The 16,496-nt window shown below is 30.2% G+C and overlaps 1 protein-coding gene across 1 annotated transcript in view; it reads right to left on the bottom strand.

Moving 5' to 3' along the window:
• The window catches only part of LOC107447462 (uncharacterized), a 147,598-nt gene that overhangs the window by 5,268 nt on the left and 125,834 nt on the right, over window positions 1–16,496 (bottom strand). Inside the window, exons 7-14 of the mRNA XM_087163818.1 lie at window positions 15,148–15,528; window positions 13,294–13,422; window positions 8,063–11,791; window positions 6,020–6,147; window positions 4,514–4,793; window positions 3,197–3,337; window positions 1,932–2,007; window positions 1,768–1,814 (exon numbers count right to left, since the gene is read on the bottom strand). Of these exons, the coding sequence (XP_087019944.1) occupies window positions 1,768–1,814; window positions 1,932–2,007; window positions 3,197–3,337; window positions 4,514–4,793; window positions 6,020–6,147; window positions 8,063–11,791; window positions 13,294–13,422; window positions 15,148–15,528 (4,911 nt within the window). The remainder of the gene's footprint in view (window positions 1–1,767; window positions 1,815–1,931; window positions 2,008–3,196; window positions 3,338–4,513; window positions 4,794–6,019; window positions 6,148–8,062; window positions 11,792–13,293; window positions 13,423–15,147; window positions 15,529–16,496) is intronic.

Below are 16,496 nucleotides of genomic sequence, written 5' to 3'. Positions count from 1 at the left end.
CTTGCACCGGCCACAGTACTGACGTGAAATATCCTCAGTGGTAGATGGATCATGGGTTAGAGTCCCTTTGTCGTCAGGCTAACCGTGGGAGGTTCTCGTGGTCTTCCTCTCCATGCAACGCAAATGCGGGTTAGTTCCATCAAAAAGACCTCCACGAAGGCAAATCTCTCCCAATACTTGATACAGGAATTCCCTTGTCTTCTGGATTGGGTTCAAAATTACAAGGTTACGGAGTTGAACATTAGTAGTCGTAAACCCAAAATTGGATCAGCTGATGACGGTTATAAAAAATAGAATATTGCACATAATATATTGGATAAAATATAATGCAATAAATACCCAAAGTACTAATGGCTTATTGTAATTGGTCTATTGCAGTAACCGTAAGCAAATTAAGTTTGCATGAGTAACTACTCATTTCGTAATATAGGCTATCAGTAATTAGTCTAAAAATATAAGACACGTTAGAAAATTCTAGAGACTTTACAAATTAGTCTGGAGCATTACAAAATACTGGTGACATGAGAGTACTTTATTGACTTGACTTCGCTTATATAAGGATTCTAAAAATAAATTCACGAGCAATGATTACGGCCAACTGAAATTTTTTTTACTTGCATTCATAGAAAAGTTTAAGCTTGAAAAACAAGTGATTAATTTATAATGAATACATTGAGAATCAAGTTTGGGTTGCGACTTATAAGTTTAGAAATGTGAGTGAGTTAAATATTATATTTAGTGAAATTTAGGCATTTGAGTGAAATTTATGTAAACATTTTTGTAGCTTCTAGGCTTGATGGATGATTCAGTAAAAAAATTGTTAATGTTTTGTTGACCGATAAAAATGCCCAGAAAGACTTAAAATAATATTTTTAAATACATTAACTACGTTTATTTATCAAAGATAACATAAAACTAATTGAAATTTTCACGCAACGAATAGTAGTTAAATAAAATATTGGACTTTTAAATATTAGATCAGATAAAATTGACTTAATCAGAATGAAATTAATATCAAAAACGAAAAAGGTTTTAGAATAACAAAAATTATTTTATTCTTTTCCTTTAAACAATTTTCACATTTAAAATGGTATTATAATTTTTTTATTACTTTTAAGTACTCAATGATGAAATATTACATATTTTACCATATCATTATTTTTAGTTAAATATAATAAAGAAACGCTAGTATGATTAAAACTATTTTTTTATTCAGTTCTGCTAACTATTGTTAAAAAAGGTCTAACTATCACTTCAAGTGATGAAAAAAAGAAAAACATTTGTAAAACTTCAATGATTTTTATAATTTTAATTGAGGAATGTACCTTTTACAATAATTTATTTTATTTCAGCCGTTAGTTTGCAAATCAATTGAGTGGAAATTAATTTTTGATAAAGCATTATTCAGAATAATTTATAATTTTTGCTTGTAGACAGCGAACCAATTACTGGGACATTGTTTCTTGAAAAAAGAATAACATTAAATAGAATAACATTAATAGAATAGAATAGCATTTTTGAGCAAAGAATAGCAGAAAAGAATAAATTTTTTTGAAAAAAATTTTTTGTTCAAATTTGCATCTCATTTATTTAGCTATCTTTTTTCAATGTAACACAAATTATGCTTTTATGAAATTGTTCCCACTCTTTACAAAACTACGTTTCTAAGAAAATACCTCGTATGTTCTTCAAATTAAGGTACTATGAAAATTTTACAAATACTATTCAATTATATTTCTAACGTCATTTAAAAAAAAAGAAACATACCAAGGCCATTGATTTCACAGCGGCGGCCGACAAACATAGGCTGACATCTAAAATACAAATTGATACAAAAATCAGTATGTATATTTCATGTGAATATACAAATTTCTGAAGAAATTCCCGATGTAAAAAAAGAACAATTTTAACTCTAAAACATGAATATTAACCTGCAAAATGTTCTGTCTTCGTCATCACGCAAACAATCTCCTCTGCCGTGACAGAAGTTACAGTTTTCGGTTTTAGCTAAAATAAGAGTATTAACACATAAATTTATGCTTTTAATATAACTTTCATTTGAAACAATGTACATCAACAGTTTGAAAAATATTTCAAACCAGTTGGTGGCTATAGACAGCTACTTAAAATGTAAATAATTTATGACAAACGTAATTTAATATTACAGTCATACCAAAGAATAATCTAATTGTAAAAATTGACTATAAAACTTTACGCACTTAGTGAACAAACCGAATAATATTATCTGCAGATTAATTGCGTCATCTTTTTGCTAAACTTGTTTAAGTTTTATAATTCCTGCATTTCCCCTTAAAAATTGGGTTTGTGTCAATCTTACATATATATATAACGTCGTTGCCGAGTGGAAGGATTAAAACAGGTCTTAGGCCGGTAAGGAGGGTACAAAATTTATTTATCAATTATAAAACAGAGCAGTCATGAAAAAGTGTGAAAGTGAACACGAAAAATTGCGCTCCTCGGTTAAATGTTAGGGACGGTTATATGTTTGATATAGTCTTGCAAAGTAAAATCCGTAAAATGTTTCAATTTAGGGAAAGAGGGAAATCTTAGAAATTGTAATTGGTTTATAAAATAGGTCGCTTGATTCCCACACAGAGCAAAGGGAAAGATATCTTGCTTTTAATTAAATGCATACCTGAGCCAAAAATTGATTTAAGAACAGGATGTGGCTTTTATTTTGATCAGAATAATTAATTAGGATAACATAAAAAGATTAATTTTCATGTTACATATATATATATATATATATATATATATATATATATATATATATATATATATATATAATAATTCTGCTTATAAATTGAATCCCTACATTAGTTTTTGAGTTTATAAACTATGTAAGGCTTCATTTGAATAATTTCAGCTTTCTGACTGGTACCAAAGTTACTAAATTTAAGTAAACATTCCTCAAAGCATGTAATCAAAATACTAGTGAGTGTATTAAATATAACCTTCTTACAGTTACAGTTTTTACCAGCCTCACTTGTCTCATCAAATTTTCGTCCACTACCAACTTGCCTTAGAAACATAATTCTTCGCTCTTAGTAGTAGCCACGCGTAATGAGGTTTGACCCAATATGTGCGCATTGTTATAATAAAATGTTGTTTAGAGTATTACAGAAATTCTAGAATGAAATATCTTTAAGATTATAGAATAAGCAGCGTTGAATACCGAGGCATGTTCTTCCAGGTAGCGAAAGATCCATATCTTCAAATCCTTCATGGCATTCGCATGTAAAGGTTCCTTCTAAGTTGACACAAGTAGCCCTGAGGGCGCAATCATTCTGCCGGAAATTTAAGCATTCATCATAATCTATAATGAATAAAGTGAATGAGATTATTAAAAAAGCTTTAAAAGAATTTTTCAAAAATGGAAAAAACAAACGTTATCAAATGGAATGTTAATGGTTATTAATGATATAATATAAACAGTTTCAGACACGTGTTCACACATTTTCGAGTGACGTAAAAAGCATACACTTTAGACTTTACGTTTGGGCTTTAATAACTCATGTTAAAAATTAAAACCACTTACAATACTTACCCACAAATCAAAACTATGAAATTTTCTGATTCGATTTCTTAGCAGATTAATGAAAAGAAAAATTATTGAAATAAAATAATTTTTTAAAATATTTAAAGGAAATTTTTTATTTAAAAAAAAATCGCAAAAAGCAGGAAAAAAAAAGAATGAAAATATATAATCTTGTCACCAGCGGACATGATTATAGCCGCAAAAAGAGTGCTTCTATATACTTGCAGCTTAGCAGCTTATGCGCAGTAAATAAAATTTATTATATATATATATATATATATATATATATATATATATATATATATATATATATATATATATATATATATATATATATATATATATATAATGTGTAGAAATTCATCAAAGTATAAATATTTATATTGCAAATGACACGTGCAGTTTATTTTAATGTCAAAAAAATACTTTCTAAAATAATTTTAATCTAAGTTTAAAAATAAAAATATCTCCATCAGTTAATGAAACGTGAACATGTGTTTCTAAAAAAGCATTTAAGCTATTGTTTAGAAATTATTAGTATTCTTAGAAGTTATTAGCATTTCTATTATTTAGAAAATGTTTTTTTTTAAGAATTATATCATTTAACGTTACGGGTCTAGGGACAAAATGCAATATATACAAATTTACAAGACTATACAAGGTCTACAAGAAGACAAAAAATGCCTTGTGGCAAAATTACCACTCTGGTAAAAAAATAAACCATAACTCTGGTTAATAAAACCAAATAATAAGGTATTTAAAACTTTCATTTGGTTACTTTTACGTTCATAAGGTAAAGGTCAACCGGAAATTTTGGTTTTTAAAATATAGTTCTTACTACTACTTATTTAGTAAAAAATGCAAAACTGATTTATAATATACTGATTTAAAATATCAACAATAAACTCAATAAGCAAAGAAAACTGCATTGTTAAAACATATCGTCAACAGTACCTTGCACGTTTTGCGATAATGGCGCGGCCAAAAGTGAGGAATCACCAACTCTCATCGATGAGGTTTGCAAAGCTCGAGTTAATTCTTGTTCCAGCAGATCACCACTCACACTTTTGCTCACTTGAAGTGTGAAATTGACAATGACGCCATCTCCTCTGTTCTGAATGGTCGGCACAGTTGTAAAACTGTTCGGCTCCATTACATCTACTGGAAGGATTCCATTGACTTCAGCATCCAACACGTGATCTCTTACATTAGTTATACTGTATGCATCAGCAATCTGTTTACAGGAAAATAATTTGTTAAATTAGTTCAAAGTTATGAAATTCAAAATCTTGAAATCAAATGACAAAATTCAAAAATTCATTAAATTAGTTCAAAATGATGAATTTAAAAATTTTAGTTCGAAATCTCAGTATTTAAACTGATTGATGTAGAAAAAATAAGTAATTTGACAAAAATTTAGAAAATATCTTATTTCTTAACATTACGTTTGATTTGCTTTGCTAATAGTTAACTATGTTGAAAAAGTGCAATTAAAAAGTGACCTGAATATTTCTAAAAATTAACCTAATGGTTAGTATTTACCTCAAAAATTACGGCCCTGAAAGTACTTTTCTAAAAATAGCTTAAAAACTTCCTATAAAGAAGTTGTCAGAAATTATTTAAAGAATCTGAATATTAGAGCATGTGTTATTTAAAATTTAGAAAATGCCTGATTTTCTGGCGTTATCCTGAGCTATATATATGTGTATGCTTCATATTAAGACTACGAAACAAATCATACAACAGAAAAGACTCATCAATAGAACAGACTCATATTTATCCAAACAAGTACTTTAATTTGTATAAAAAAATAAGTATATTATTTTTTTAATGTAAGATAATATATATAAAGAAAAATTTAATTACAATTAATTAATCATTTAAAGTGTTCATAAAATGTTTAAATCATGATTCTAAACAAAATGTAAATACAATAATATGCATCTGAATAATCTAATAGTGAGCAGATGTAACTGAATAATCTAAATAATTTATAAAAGTATATGAGTTCAAAAAATTTATGAAAAAAAAATAATAATCCTAAATAATATATAATACATTGATGAGATAAATGGACAAAAAAAAAGTCTCGTTAAAAATCATAGTAATAATCATACATTTTAAGAATTATTTTAGAATAAGTATATTCTCAGGGTATAACTTAAAGCTATGATTTATATTCTTCATTCGTTAAAAAATTGATTTAGAAGTAATGATTACTACGATCTCGGTCAAGACAATAGATTTAATATTTTAATTATTTCTTAAAGCACGTATCTTTTTATCTCTATTTTCATAATTGTTATATCCGTTTAAATGAAATCGGTGTATGCACTTACTAAGAAAATGCATAACTTTTTAAAGTCTACTATATATCATTAGAAACAAAATTCTTGAAACCAAATCAAAAGTCCAATTAATTTTTTTTTAAGAACTGAACTAAAAATTGTAGTGACTTACTCCATCTATAGCACTCCTGACAAACTCCTTATATTCAGGACTTCCGTTATCTGCTAGGGAATTACTGTATTGAATACTCTCATTGCCCATTTTTACAACTTTCAGAAGAACTACAAACGTTTGAATTTCTGAAAAATGATAATGCAAGCATAAATATATTTAAATAACATTACTTTGTTTTATAAAATTAAGAAAGAAATTTATCTTTTTAAATTCTTTGTACATCAAATACAAATTTCAAAATTGACCGTAGTAACTACATCACCTGTTCTTCTTACGTGGTAAAAAAAGAATCAGTAAATCAGTACTGAACAATCAAAAATATCATGCAAAAAACAGAAAGTTTAATAATTAAGCTAAACAAATTCCTATTTTCGTTTTATTTATCATCATTTGCTGCCCTTTTAGGTGGCTTTAAGTTTTTGAACTAAGCAAAACACGTATTTAGTAGTTCATCCCAACGAAATAAAAATTAACTTTATTCAGTATCAACTGTCATAATGCTATTGCTTAAGGCAACTTATGATGTTTCAAACTTTACCACAATCAAGCTACTTTCTCCTGTATTTATATCCCAGAGGAGTCGTAAAAACCTATCATAAAAATGTACAGTGTTGGTACCGCTGTATTGATTTAGCAAGTATTTTGTACCTACTTAAGAGTATATTTGGTACCTGTAAAAACTGAACCATTGCCAATATTACATATTTTCTAAATTATTATATTATTGATCATATTTTCTAAATTATTATATTATCATTATTGATGTCAATATTATTATATTGACGTTTTACGGTTCCCCTTAACGAATAAGAATATTTTCTCCATAAATTCTGCTTTTTTGTACATGGCTTATTTTTTGTTTCAGTTAATACCTATTACCAAAATTGATTAACAAGCATTGAAGTCGATAAAGTTTTCCAAATTTTTACACTCTCTAAAGCGAATTAGTACCATTTTTGCATTGATTTTGCTTTTTAGTACGTAGTTTATTTTTTACTTCAAGTAGAAGCTATTAATAAAATTAATTATAATTATAATCGAAATATTGACTTTTTTTACGTTTCTCTTAAGACAAATTAGTGCCATTTTTTTCCCATTGACTTTGTTTTTCAGAGCAAAACTTTTTTTATTTCAATTAACAGTTGATTTTAAATTACTTAGTCTCATGGTAACAAGTTTTGAAAGCATAACTATAAAAAAATAAACAAATGGTTTTACATAATTTAAGAATACTAATTTGATGACGTAGTATGCCTGTGTTACCACGATTATATTGATCATTCAGGCTAAAGTCTGGCATAAAGTCTGGCACCCCAACTCTTTGTTTCATTTTATGTATAAATAATAGTGCAGTTGTAAGTAAATATAAAGGAAAAAGCAATGTTTTATTTCCTAAAACTTATAAAATAATAGACGAATCTCTATAAGTCGAAAATTAATGATGAGTTAACAACAGACGGATAGTGTTTTATTATTATTATTTAATCTCATGTGCTCATTTCTCTCAGTTTTTATTATTTCTCTTAGTCATATAATATGAAAACTTTTTTTGTACCATATTCCACAGTTTTGTTTTTCGATATTAGTTTTAAAACATTAATAACTAACACGATTTGGATATTCTATTTGCAGTTATCTAGCAATATTTGCAACTGTTTTTAGTATTTAAAAGTACTTTTCCTCGTACTTGCTTTTGTATTTGATATTGATGAGAATTTTGTAATTTTGTTTAGAATGAGTCTATGAATACGAGTTATTCACTATAATTTTGTTACATTGTCAAGTTCCTTTAACTGTGAATACCAGAAAAGGCTCCAGTAGAATCCAGCTGTTATTTTTCTCTAAATTTCAAACGTTAATTAAGGATAAAACACTTCTCGGTTAAGGAATACCTACGCCAGTCTCTTCGGACTATTAGGGTAAAAGCTAAAGTCGTCAGTAGTTTGGCTGTATTTGTGTTAACATAAAGTTAAAGCACATATGTTAAAAATATAGAGTGGCTGAAAAAAAAATTAATTTAGTTTATCAATGGTATGTTACCTTTACAAATTTCGTGATCATTTCTTCTTGCATGTCCTGGACGGCACTGACAAGACCAAAATCCATTTTCTTCCTTGCAAACTTCTTTTTTATATGGTTGGCATTTTGGATCACAAACGCCATTTCTACCATTTAAGAAAGGGTCATCTTCAGGCTTGCTACTCTCTGTAACAACTATTGGTGGACGATGGGCCGGTTCTTCAAGAATGACATCTGGACGGTAATCGTGAAGTCTGGGACCAGCGGCTCTCAAATAAGATTCGTCTCTAGATTTTTGAGGACCTTTCGAAACTATTAAGTCGTTCTCTTCGCTAATACCTACAGTACTGTCTCCAACTTCAGGAGGTTTCGCCGGTGTTTCTGTGCCAGCACTGAAAACATCGGATTCGGGAAGAGATTGAGAGGAAGAATGACTTTCTGATGTGGAGGATTTGGTTGCTGCGTTTGTTGGTAGAACTAATGTCCTGATGACGGTAGAAGGTATGGAATTGAAGATTAAAGTTGTGGTAGTAACAGTTGTGGTGTGCTCTGATGGTTGAATTGTTCTGTGAATTTGAACGGTTTCTGATGGCTCTGGAAGAATGCCTAGAATAGTTCTTGAGCCGATTATAGTTGATACAAAAGTCCGAGGGGGAATGGTTGTGGTATACACAGAAGGTACAGTAAGAGTCGAGTCCCTGGTGTAATAAGTTCTCGTTGTTGTTAATGCGAGTGTTCGCGTAATACTTTCAATGCTAGTAACATACCTTGTTGATATGGGATTTACGGTATATTTTGGAACATTACCAGGGAAAAATATTGTTGTAGCGCCAGAAGTTGTTCGACTTACTACTGTTTGTCCATCTTTGGTCACGGTTGTAAACGGTTTAGGTTTGTTTGCAAGTGAGTTAACACGTCCAGTTATTGAATTAGTAGTAGATTTTGAAGAGGCATCTTTATCACCAGAAGATCCAAAAAATACTGTCCTGATACCGCTTACAATGCTTGTTCCAATACTTGGTTTTAAAGTTGGAGTTTCTCGGATAGTACTTTTCTCGGATGACATAGATGATTCTATTTCAGTTTCCGACATTGGTTCAATATTTGGTATTCTTGCTTCAATAATTTCAGATGCAGTATCTCTAGAACTGCTTTTTGTTGACTCAGTTGTAGATGTTTTGGTTGGTAAAATGAAAACAGTTCTGGCACCTGTTATCACGCTAGTTGATACCACAAGGGATTTGTCTGTTGCTGTTTTCTTGCTCTGACTTGCAGTTGTGTCGCTTGAAGACTCCATGACTTCAGAAGACTCTTTATCAGTATGCTTAGTTGGTGGTACATAAACCGGTGCAAGTACTTCTGTAGTACTTGTATCAGTTTCATTTTCAGGTTGTCCAGGGAGAACAAAAACAGGATAGTCTGAGTCTCTAAATTCCCCTTCTAAAGTAGTACCAACTTCTGTTATGTTTTCAAGCAACGATTTTTCTGGTGTAGTATTAGAGCTTTCAGTTGTAGACTCCGTCTGTTTCTGATTTTCTGTTGTTGATTCCGATGTTGTGGTTTCTGTAGTCAGAGATTCTGAATCTGTTTTATTTTTCTTGCCAGTAATTCGACTGACAATATCTTGTATAGTTAAACCAAAGTCACCACCTAAAGCGGTATTTCCACCTAGTAAATCCGATAATTCAATGACAGTTGCTGGTTTAATTTCCGAACTTGTAGTTTCAGTATGCTCTTCTATTTTTGGTGTATATATTGGGGAAAGCGCAACGGCATCTATTTCTGGTATTTTTGTTACAAAACCATCTGTTCCAGTTACCACAACTAGTGTGTCACTGGGGACTAATTTTGTTATTTGACCATTAATTCCGATCACTTCTGTTTCTTCGGTAACCAAACTTGTTGACGTAACGGGTAGGAGAACATTTTCTGACTCACTTCCTTCTACGGAGGGTAACAACGAATCAGTCGATGTAGATAGTTTCAATTCAACCGCATCTTCCTTCATTGATGAGCTAAGAACATAAATACTGCTTATAACATCCTCCGTTTTCGAAGATAAAGATGGAGTTGATAATGACGTCGGTCCAATTTCTGAGTGAACTTCACTGGCTACTTCTATTTTAGTTTCAACTGCCGATGCCACAGCTGTAGCAATTACGCTAGATACGCCAATAATTTGAATATCACTTAGATCCTCTTTTAAGCTACTGACTATTTCGCTTCCACTTACAGTTGAAACTCCTAAAATGGTTTCATCTACTGGCGTTGATTCTATTGTTTCTAATAATGATGTAGATGGCGCTTCAATTGTAACAAACTGAGTGACTACGCTTTCACTGGAAGCAATAACAGGATCTGTACCACTGAAATAAGTTGTATAATACGTAAATGTAGTCAGGAATGTCAAAATTGATTCGTCTGTGGTGGTTGTTTCTGTGGGTGCAATGGAAGATGGCGTAATTGTGGCGGTTATAATCTCAGGTACAACATGCTCACTTGATATAACAACAATTTCATCACCGCTGAATAAAGTTGTATACAATGTAAGCGTTGAATAATCTGTTGTAGTAAAAACAAACACAGATGGATCTATTGTTGATGTAGGTTGGGGTGTTTCTGTTTTCACGAACGCTGTTGCTGTTGTCGTTACGAGAGATGGTGGAACAAATAGAGTTATAAAGCTCGTTAAAATTTCTTCCTGACTAGCAACTATTGAACTTGTATCCCTGTAATAGGTTGTATAGAATGTCAATGTAGAATAAATGGTTCTAATTGATGGCACAAGCTCTGGATGATAAGTTTGAACTTCTGAGGTTGTTTCGAAGATTTCATCATAGGGTTTATATGATTCAGTGGAGAAAGTGGCGGAACTCACAGGGACTGATACTGCTGGAGAAACAGTGTTGTAATTTTCGTAAATAAATGAAGGTGTTGTTGTTGATGTTATAGGTTCAGTAACGTAGCTTGTTACCACTTCTATAATGGATGACAAAATACTTTCATCATTGTTAAACAATGTCAAGTAGTGAGTCTGCGTACTGAGTACTTCTTTTGTAGTGTACAAGGGCAAACTTGGTGTACTGACGTAATCATAAAATTTGCTTTCGACAGATGGTGTTGATGATACTGTGAAGGAAGAAGCAGCATGTGCAGGTACTGTGAGGGTAACAACATTTGAAACTGTTTCTTCCAGGTTTGTAACAACAGTCTCGCTGCCTTGGAACAAAGTAACGAAGTTCGTAAATGTTGTATAAAGTGTTTGTGTTACAACTACTGATGGATCAGTAAGTAAAGAATCAGTAAACTTCGATGTCGTTGGTAATAGTGAAGATGTTGAAGAAGGATCTATGGTCCTAGTAATAGTATACGTCTCAGTTATTGTCTTAACGTTAGTTTCTACTTCTTGAATTGGTGTCACAAATGAGCTGGTGTCTGAAAATAATGTAGCGTAGAAAGTTATCGTGTTATATTCTGTTTTAGTTATGACAGATTCGCTGGTGTCAACGACAGTCTGAGGACCCACTATTTGAGGACTAACTGTGGATGGTCGCAGTTCTTTTGTTGTTAGAGGAACTGTAACCACATTTGTAACAACTTGCTCTGAACTGGTAACGATTGGTTCAGTTCCAGCTAAGAATGTTGAAAAGAAGGTGTATGTCGTGTAGAAAGTTTTCGTTTCATACACTGTAGTCGTTGGAGAAATAGCTATTTCAGGTGGTACATTCTTGTAAGTTGGAACATAAGGAACTAAAAAGCAGAAAAAACAAGCATTAAAAATTAAAATAATTTACTTAGTAATTAAATAGTTATGTTATCTTTTTAAAATTAACATTTAATACATATTTAAGGACAATATAAGTAAATGAAATGTCAATCAATTTACAGCAAAGACTGATGCTGAGAACGCTTAAGAATTTCGAGGAATTGAAGAATATAAACATAAAAAATAAGTTTCGAGATGAATATTTTTTAAATAGATTAAGGAATTTTTCGAAACAAATTAGACTCTTCGGTAATTTATAATAATAAAATTTAAAACGAAAACTTATCACTGAATCATTTGAATAATTCAACTTACTTACAAGTTCAAAAATAAATGTTTTTATGAAAGATATTATGGTATTTAATAAAGTATTAAAATAATTCTCAATTTAATTTGAGATTTAACTAAAGAAGTTATAAGGGATCATTAAAAAAAATTAAAAAGATCATTAAAAAGAGGAGGATTCTGCTTGAACTTATAATTTAAGATAGAATTCTATCATTTTCGTCTATTAAGATAAAGGCGAGAAATAATGTAGTTTTAATCATTCTGGATATAAAGTGTAAAACATTCATGATCAAGTTACTGTTAAAAATACCGATACCGTAAAAACCATTCTTCCTGGAATATGTTACGGAACAAAAAGCTTGATGTACCGTAATATTTACAGTGATGATTACCCTAAAATCACTCCAATTAAATAAATATTACTGTAATAAATACGGTATAAATATTTTACACTGAAGATGGATTTTATCGTAAAATGGATTTTATGAATAATGTGCAAAAATGTGCTAGTCTTTTACACTGTAATTTGATTTACAATTTTTTACAGTGTAGACCGTCACCGAATCGCCTAAATATCTGAATTGCTGAAATACTCTATTTTTATTAAATTACTCCTTTTAAGTTTTAACGTCGCAAAGTATGATTTCATACTAAATTACCTAAGTTTGAACAATCGCATTTGGGCGAGATTTTATATTGCAATCACACTTATGATAGTTCTTAAAACTGATAATAAAAGTACAATTATTATTAACAAGTATTCTTATTAACATTTTACTTTCAACGCACTACTTTTTAAATAGTTTTATTAAGTTTAATTCATTAAGTTAAATAGTTCAATTAATAGTATAATTATTACTTAATAAAAATGAAGCTTCATTTGCAAAAAAAAAACTTCCTTTCTCTCTCAGCTACTGTGTTTTTTCTAGTTTTGTTTCTCAACTTTATTTTCCCATTTTTTATGGGTAACTTTGCGTTTTTATTTCAAATCACTTTTGTTACTTCTCTTTTATGTCTGGTAAGTCTTGAAAATGAGAGCCGATTTTTGAGCGCTTGAAACTTGTTGACTGTTATTACCTATTTATATATTTTTTAAGCGAATGAAGTTTTTATCAGGTAATATCTTACCGCTTTTTCTTGGGATTATTTATTTAGCATTTTAGATAATATAGGATAAAAAGTCTAAAGAAATACGCACCAGGTGCTAGAGTATGGGTGGTAGGCCCATCAAATCCAAACTCTACGCTTGTGATAGGAAGTATTGAGACTACGTCATCAACTGGCGGTGTTCTTGTTACAGTAGAATATGAAAGAGTATCTATTCCATCTGAAAAAATAAAATAAATCATTTTGGAGTGGGCTTCATCTTGTTAAAAGAATTTAAATCTTCTCATATTTTACTGAGTTCGTAAAATTTCCTCTCCCCTAGCCATAAAATGATATATTTTGTGACAAAAAGAGAAAGAAAGAAACATAAAAATAACTTTATGTTATTTTTATACAATCCAAATCTTCCTCGTTAGAGGGATTCAGATATCTCGTATACAATTGGCATATTTTTACGCGAGATTTATTAAGAAGTGTGCGACATTTTGATGCGAAAACTTTTAGAATGATAAGTTTCTCTTCTATTTAGAAATATGTGTAGTACTTTTTTCGACAAAGACCAGAAGAAAAAGCTAAAATTTTTAGTAATGATTATTATGATAAAAATGATAATAGGAAGAAAATAAGTTCTCAAAAGTGAACGGATGTTCCAAAAATAATCGAAGACTTAAAACAAAAATCAATAAATGATAAAAGGGAGAAGATATAAATGAACAGTTTACTGCATTCTGCCCTTGGTAAGTTTTATTCCCATCAAATTTCAAAAATAATTACAAATCGTGTCAACATATGGCGCTGCTAACTTAGAAACTCTAACAATGTAAATAATGCATAATCGCCATTTACAGCCATTTGATACAGTTTGAGGATAAAATTAAAAAAAACGAAAGCGCATACGATTTGGAATGGTCTAATATGTAGTAGAAAACAATATTTAAGTTCATTATAATAATTTGTCAGCAGCGGCATCTGCTTATGAAATTTATATCTAAATTTGGAATTTAATGAGAGGAAATAAACTCATTTTCTCAGTAGAACGTACATTTCGTTCTGCAACTGGTTTTCTTTTATTGAATTTTAAATCTTCAATTAACTTTCAAAATCAATATTTTATGCAGGGTAATAGATATACAGTATTATCTATAATTCGTGATAGTATTAACGATTGAAATAACTTCAATTTTTTGGTGCTTTAAAAAAATTAGAAATAAAATATTATTCCTTCCGTTCCGTTACCAATTCATAGTTTTTCAAATGACATCGATTTTATTTTACAGTTTACTTTACTACCGGTGTTGAACAGCAGATCCAATCCTAAGTTTGCGACTATAAATGCTTAACTCCATAGCCCTGCAACTTTGAACTTCACTCAGAAGACAAGGGAAATCCTGGTTCAAATATTGGGGTAAACTAGCATTGGTGGAGAACTTTTTGATTTATGAAAACTAGATTTACGTTACATGGAGAGGAAAATCTCGAAAATATTCCATGGTTAGCAAGGTGGTAAGGGGATTCTAACCCATGTTTCGTCTACCTCTGAAGATATTTATAACATTGTGGAAATCTCTGCACTAAACTCACATGCTGTGATTTAAGTAATCAATAAGATACAAGGAAAAATTAATTTAGATTAGGTAGAGCACCTACTATCTGAACTGTTTAAGAACTAAATAGTTATTTTGATTAAAAACTCAGGATAATTTGACAACTTTATAAAAGTGGACAATTTTTTTAAGTATAACTTTCATGCAGATTCAAGGCTTGGGCAATAGTAGTAGGAGAATTTTTTACGATGGTGATGAAAAGTTAGCTCATTGGTGTCTAGTTAAACGGACTGTACTTATTATTTTATATATATTTTAAGACGATAACAATATGCAAGGTTCAATTGCTTATTAAGTAAAAGCTGTAGTGAAATAGAGATTCTTGTAAAAATGTTTCGTACCAAGGGTTGTAGTCACTATTCTTGAGTTGGTTTCTTCTAATGTTGTAAATACAGTCTCATCTCCATCTATATAAGGAATGGTAAACGTTGTTGTGGTAAAGTAAGTATAAACAACTGTAGATGGTACTAATGGTACATTTGATTCATAGGCTGTTGTCGGTACAAATGAAACAGTAATTGGAGATGAAGTGGTCAGTATGACGTTTCTATAACTGGTGTCCAAGCCAAATATGACAGGTACTGATGTCAGAGTTGTGTAAGTGTCATATATTACCGTAGTAGATGGCAGTATTCCTTCAAATTCGGTTGCGGAAGGTTTCACTTTTCGACTTATTTTGACAGTGAATGGTCGCTGTGTGTTTGAAACAACTCCGAGTGCTCCTGTCAATAAAAATATTTTTAAGTACATACGCGTTTTTTTTAATATTACAAATGCATAAATAGAAAAAAAACATGTGAAATAAATTGACACTGAGAATATGAATGCATAATTTCGAAACAAAATAGCATAATCTGGAATCTTTGCACAGATTTACTCAATTTTAACTGATTATTAAGTTTTATTGGGTGTTTTTTTCTATAAGAGAGCATCACTAATCAATAAATCAATACAAATAACCACTAAATCAATAGCCCACATTTAGTGGAATAGATTTAAAACTAATTCCATATAACTCAGAATCTAGGTGGGTGAAACTTATATCGAAAATTAAATTTCAAGTAACTAAATAAGCAATGAGAGTATTAGGTAAAGTTTTTTCTTTTAAAAAAGGGTGCAATTTGAAAACTTAAAGCTTTTGTTTGCGGACAAAACTAAATTATATTTTTTCTGCACCTAAATAAGAAGAAAATATTAACGGTTTCACTGTAAAAAATTCCTAATTAAATTACGATATAGAGTAACGGCACTTTTTTGTGCATCATTCGTTAAAATCCATTTTAGCGTAAAATATTATATGGTAATTTTTACAGTAATATTTATGTAATTAGATTGATTCAGTGATTTTACAGTAATTATTCCTGTAAAAATTATCATAGTTTTTACGATAAATTTATACAATTAGACTGATTCAGTGATTTTACAGGAATTATTCCTCTAAAAATTACGGTACATCAGAATTTTCGTTTCGTAACATGTTGTGATAAAATCAGAATTTTCGGTAAAAAGTACCAGCAGCCTGAAAGTCGGAACTTTTTACCGTAACTTGATCCTGGATTTCTTACAGTGTTGGAGACAGCAGTCAATACTATAAAGTATTTTCCTGCAGTAAAGAAAGGGTTAAAATATGTTATGTAGAATAAAAGAGATTTGGGAGGAGTCACAAAAAAACATGTTTTTAATAAAACAT

This window comes from Parasteatoda tepidariorum, chromosome 1, assembly GCF_982258835.1.
Source record: "Parasteatoda tepidariorum strain Cologne lab strain chromosome 1, Ptep-v5.0, whole genome shotgun sequence".
Taxonomy (NCBI): Eukaryota; Metazoa; Arthropoda; class Arachnida; order Araneae; family Theridiidae; genus Parasteatoda; species Parasteatoda tepidariorum.
Note: the sequence above shows the minus strand (reverse complement) of the source record. Positions and strands in the feature narration are given on the sequence as shown.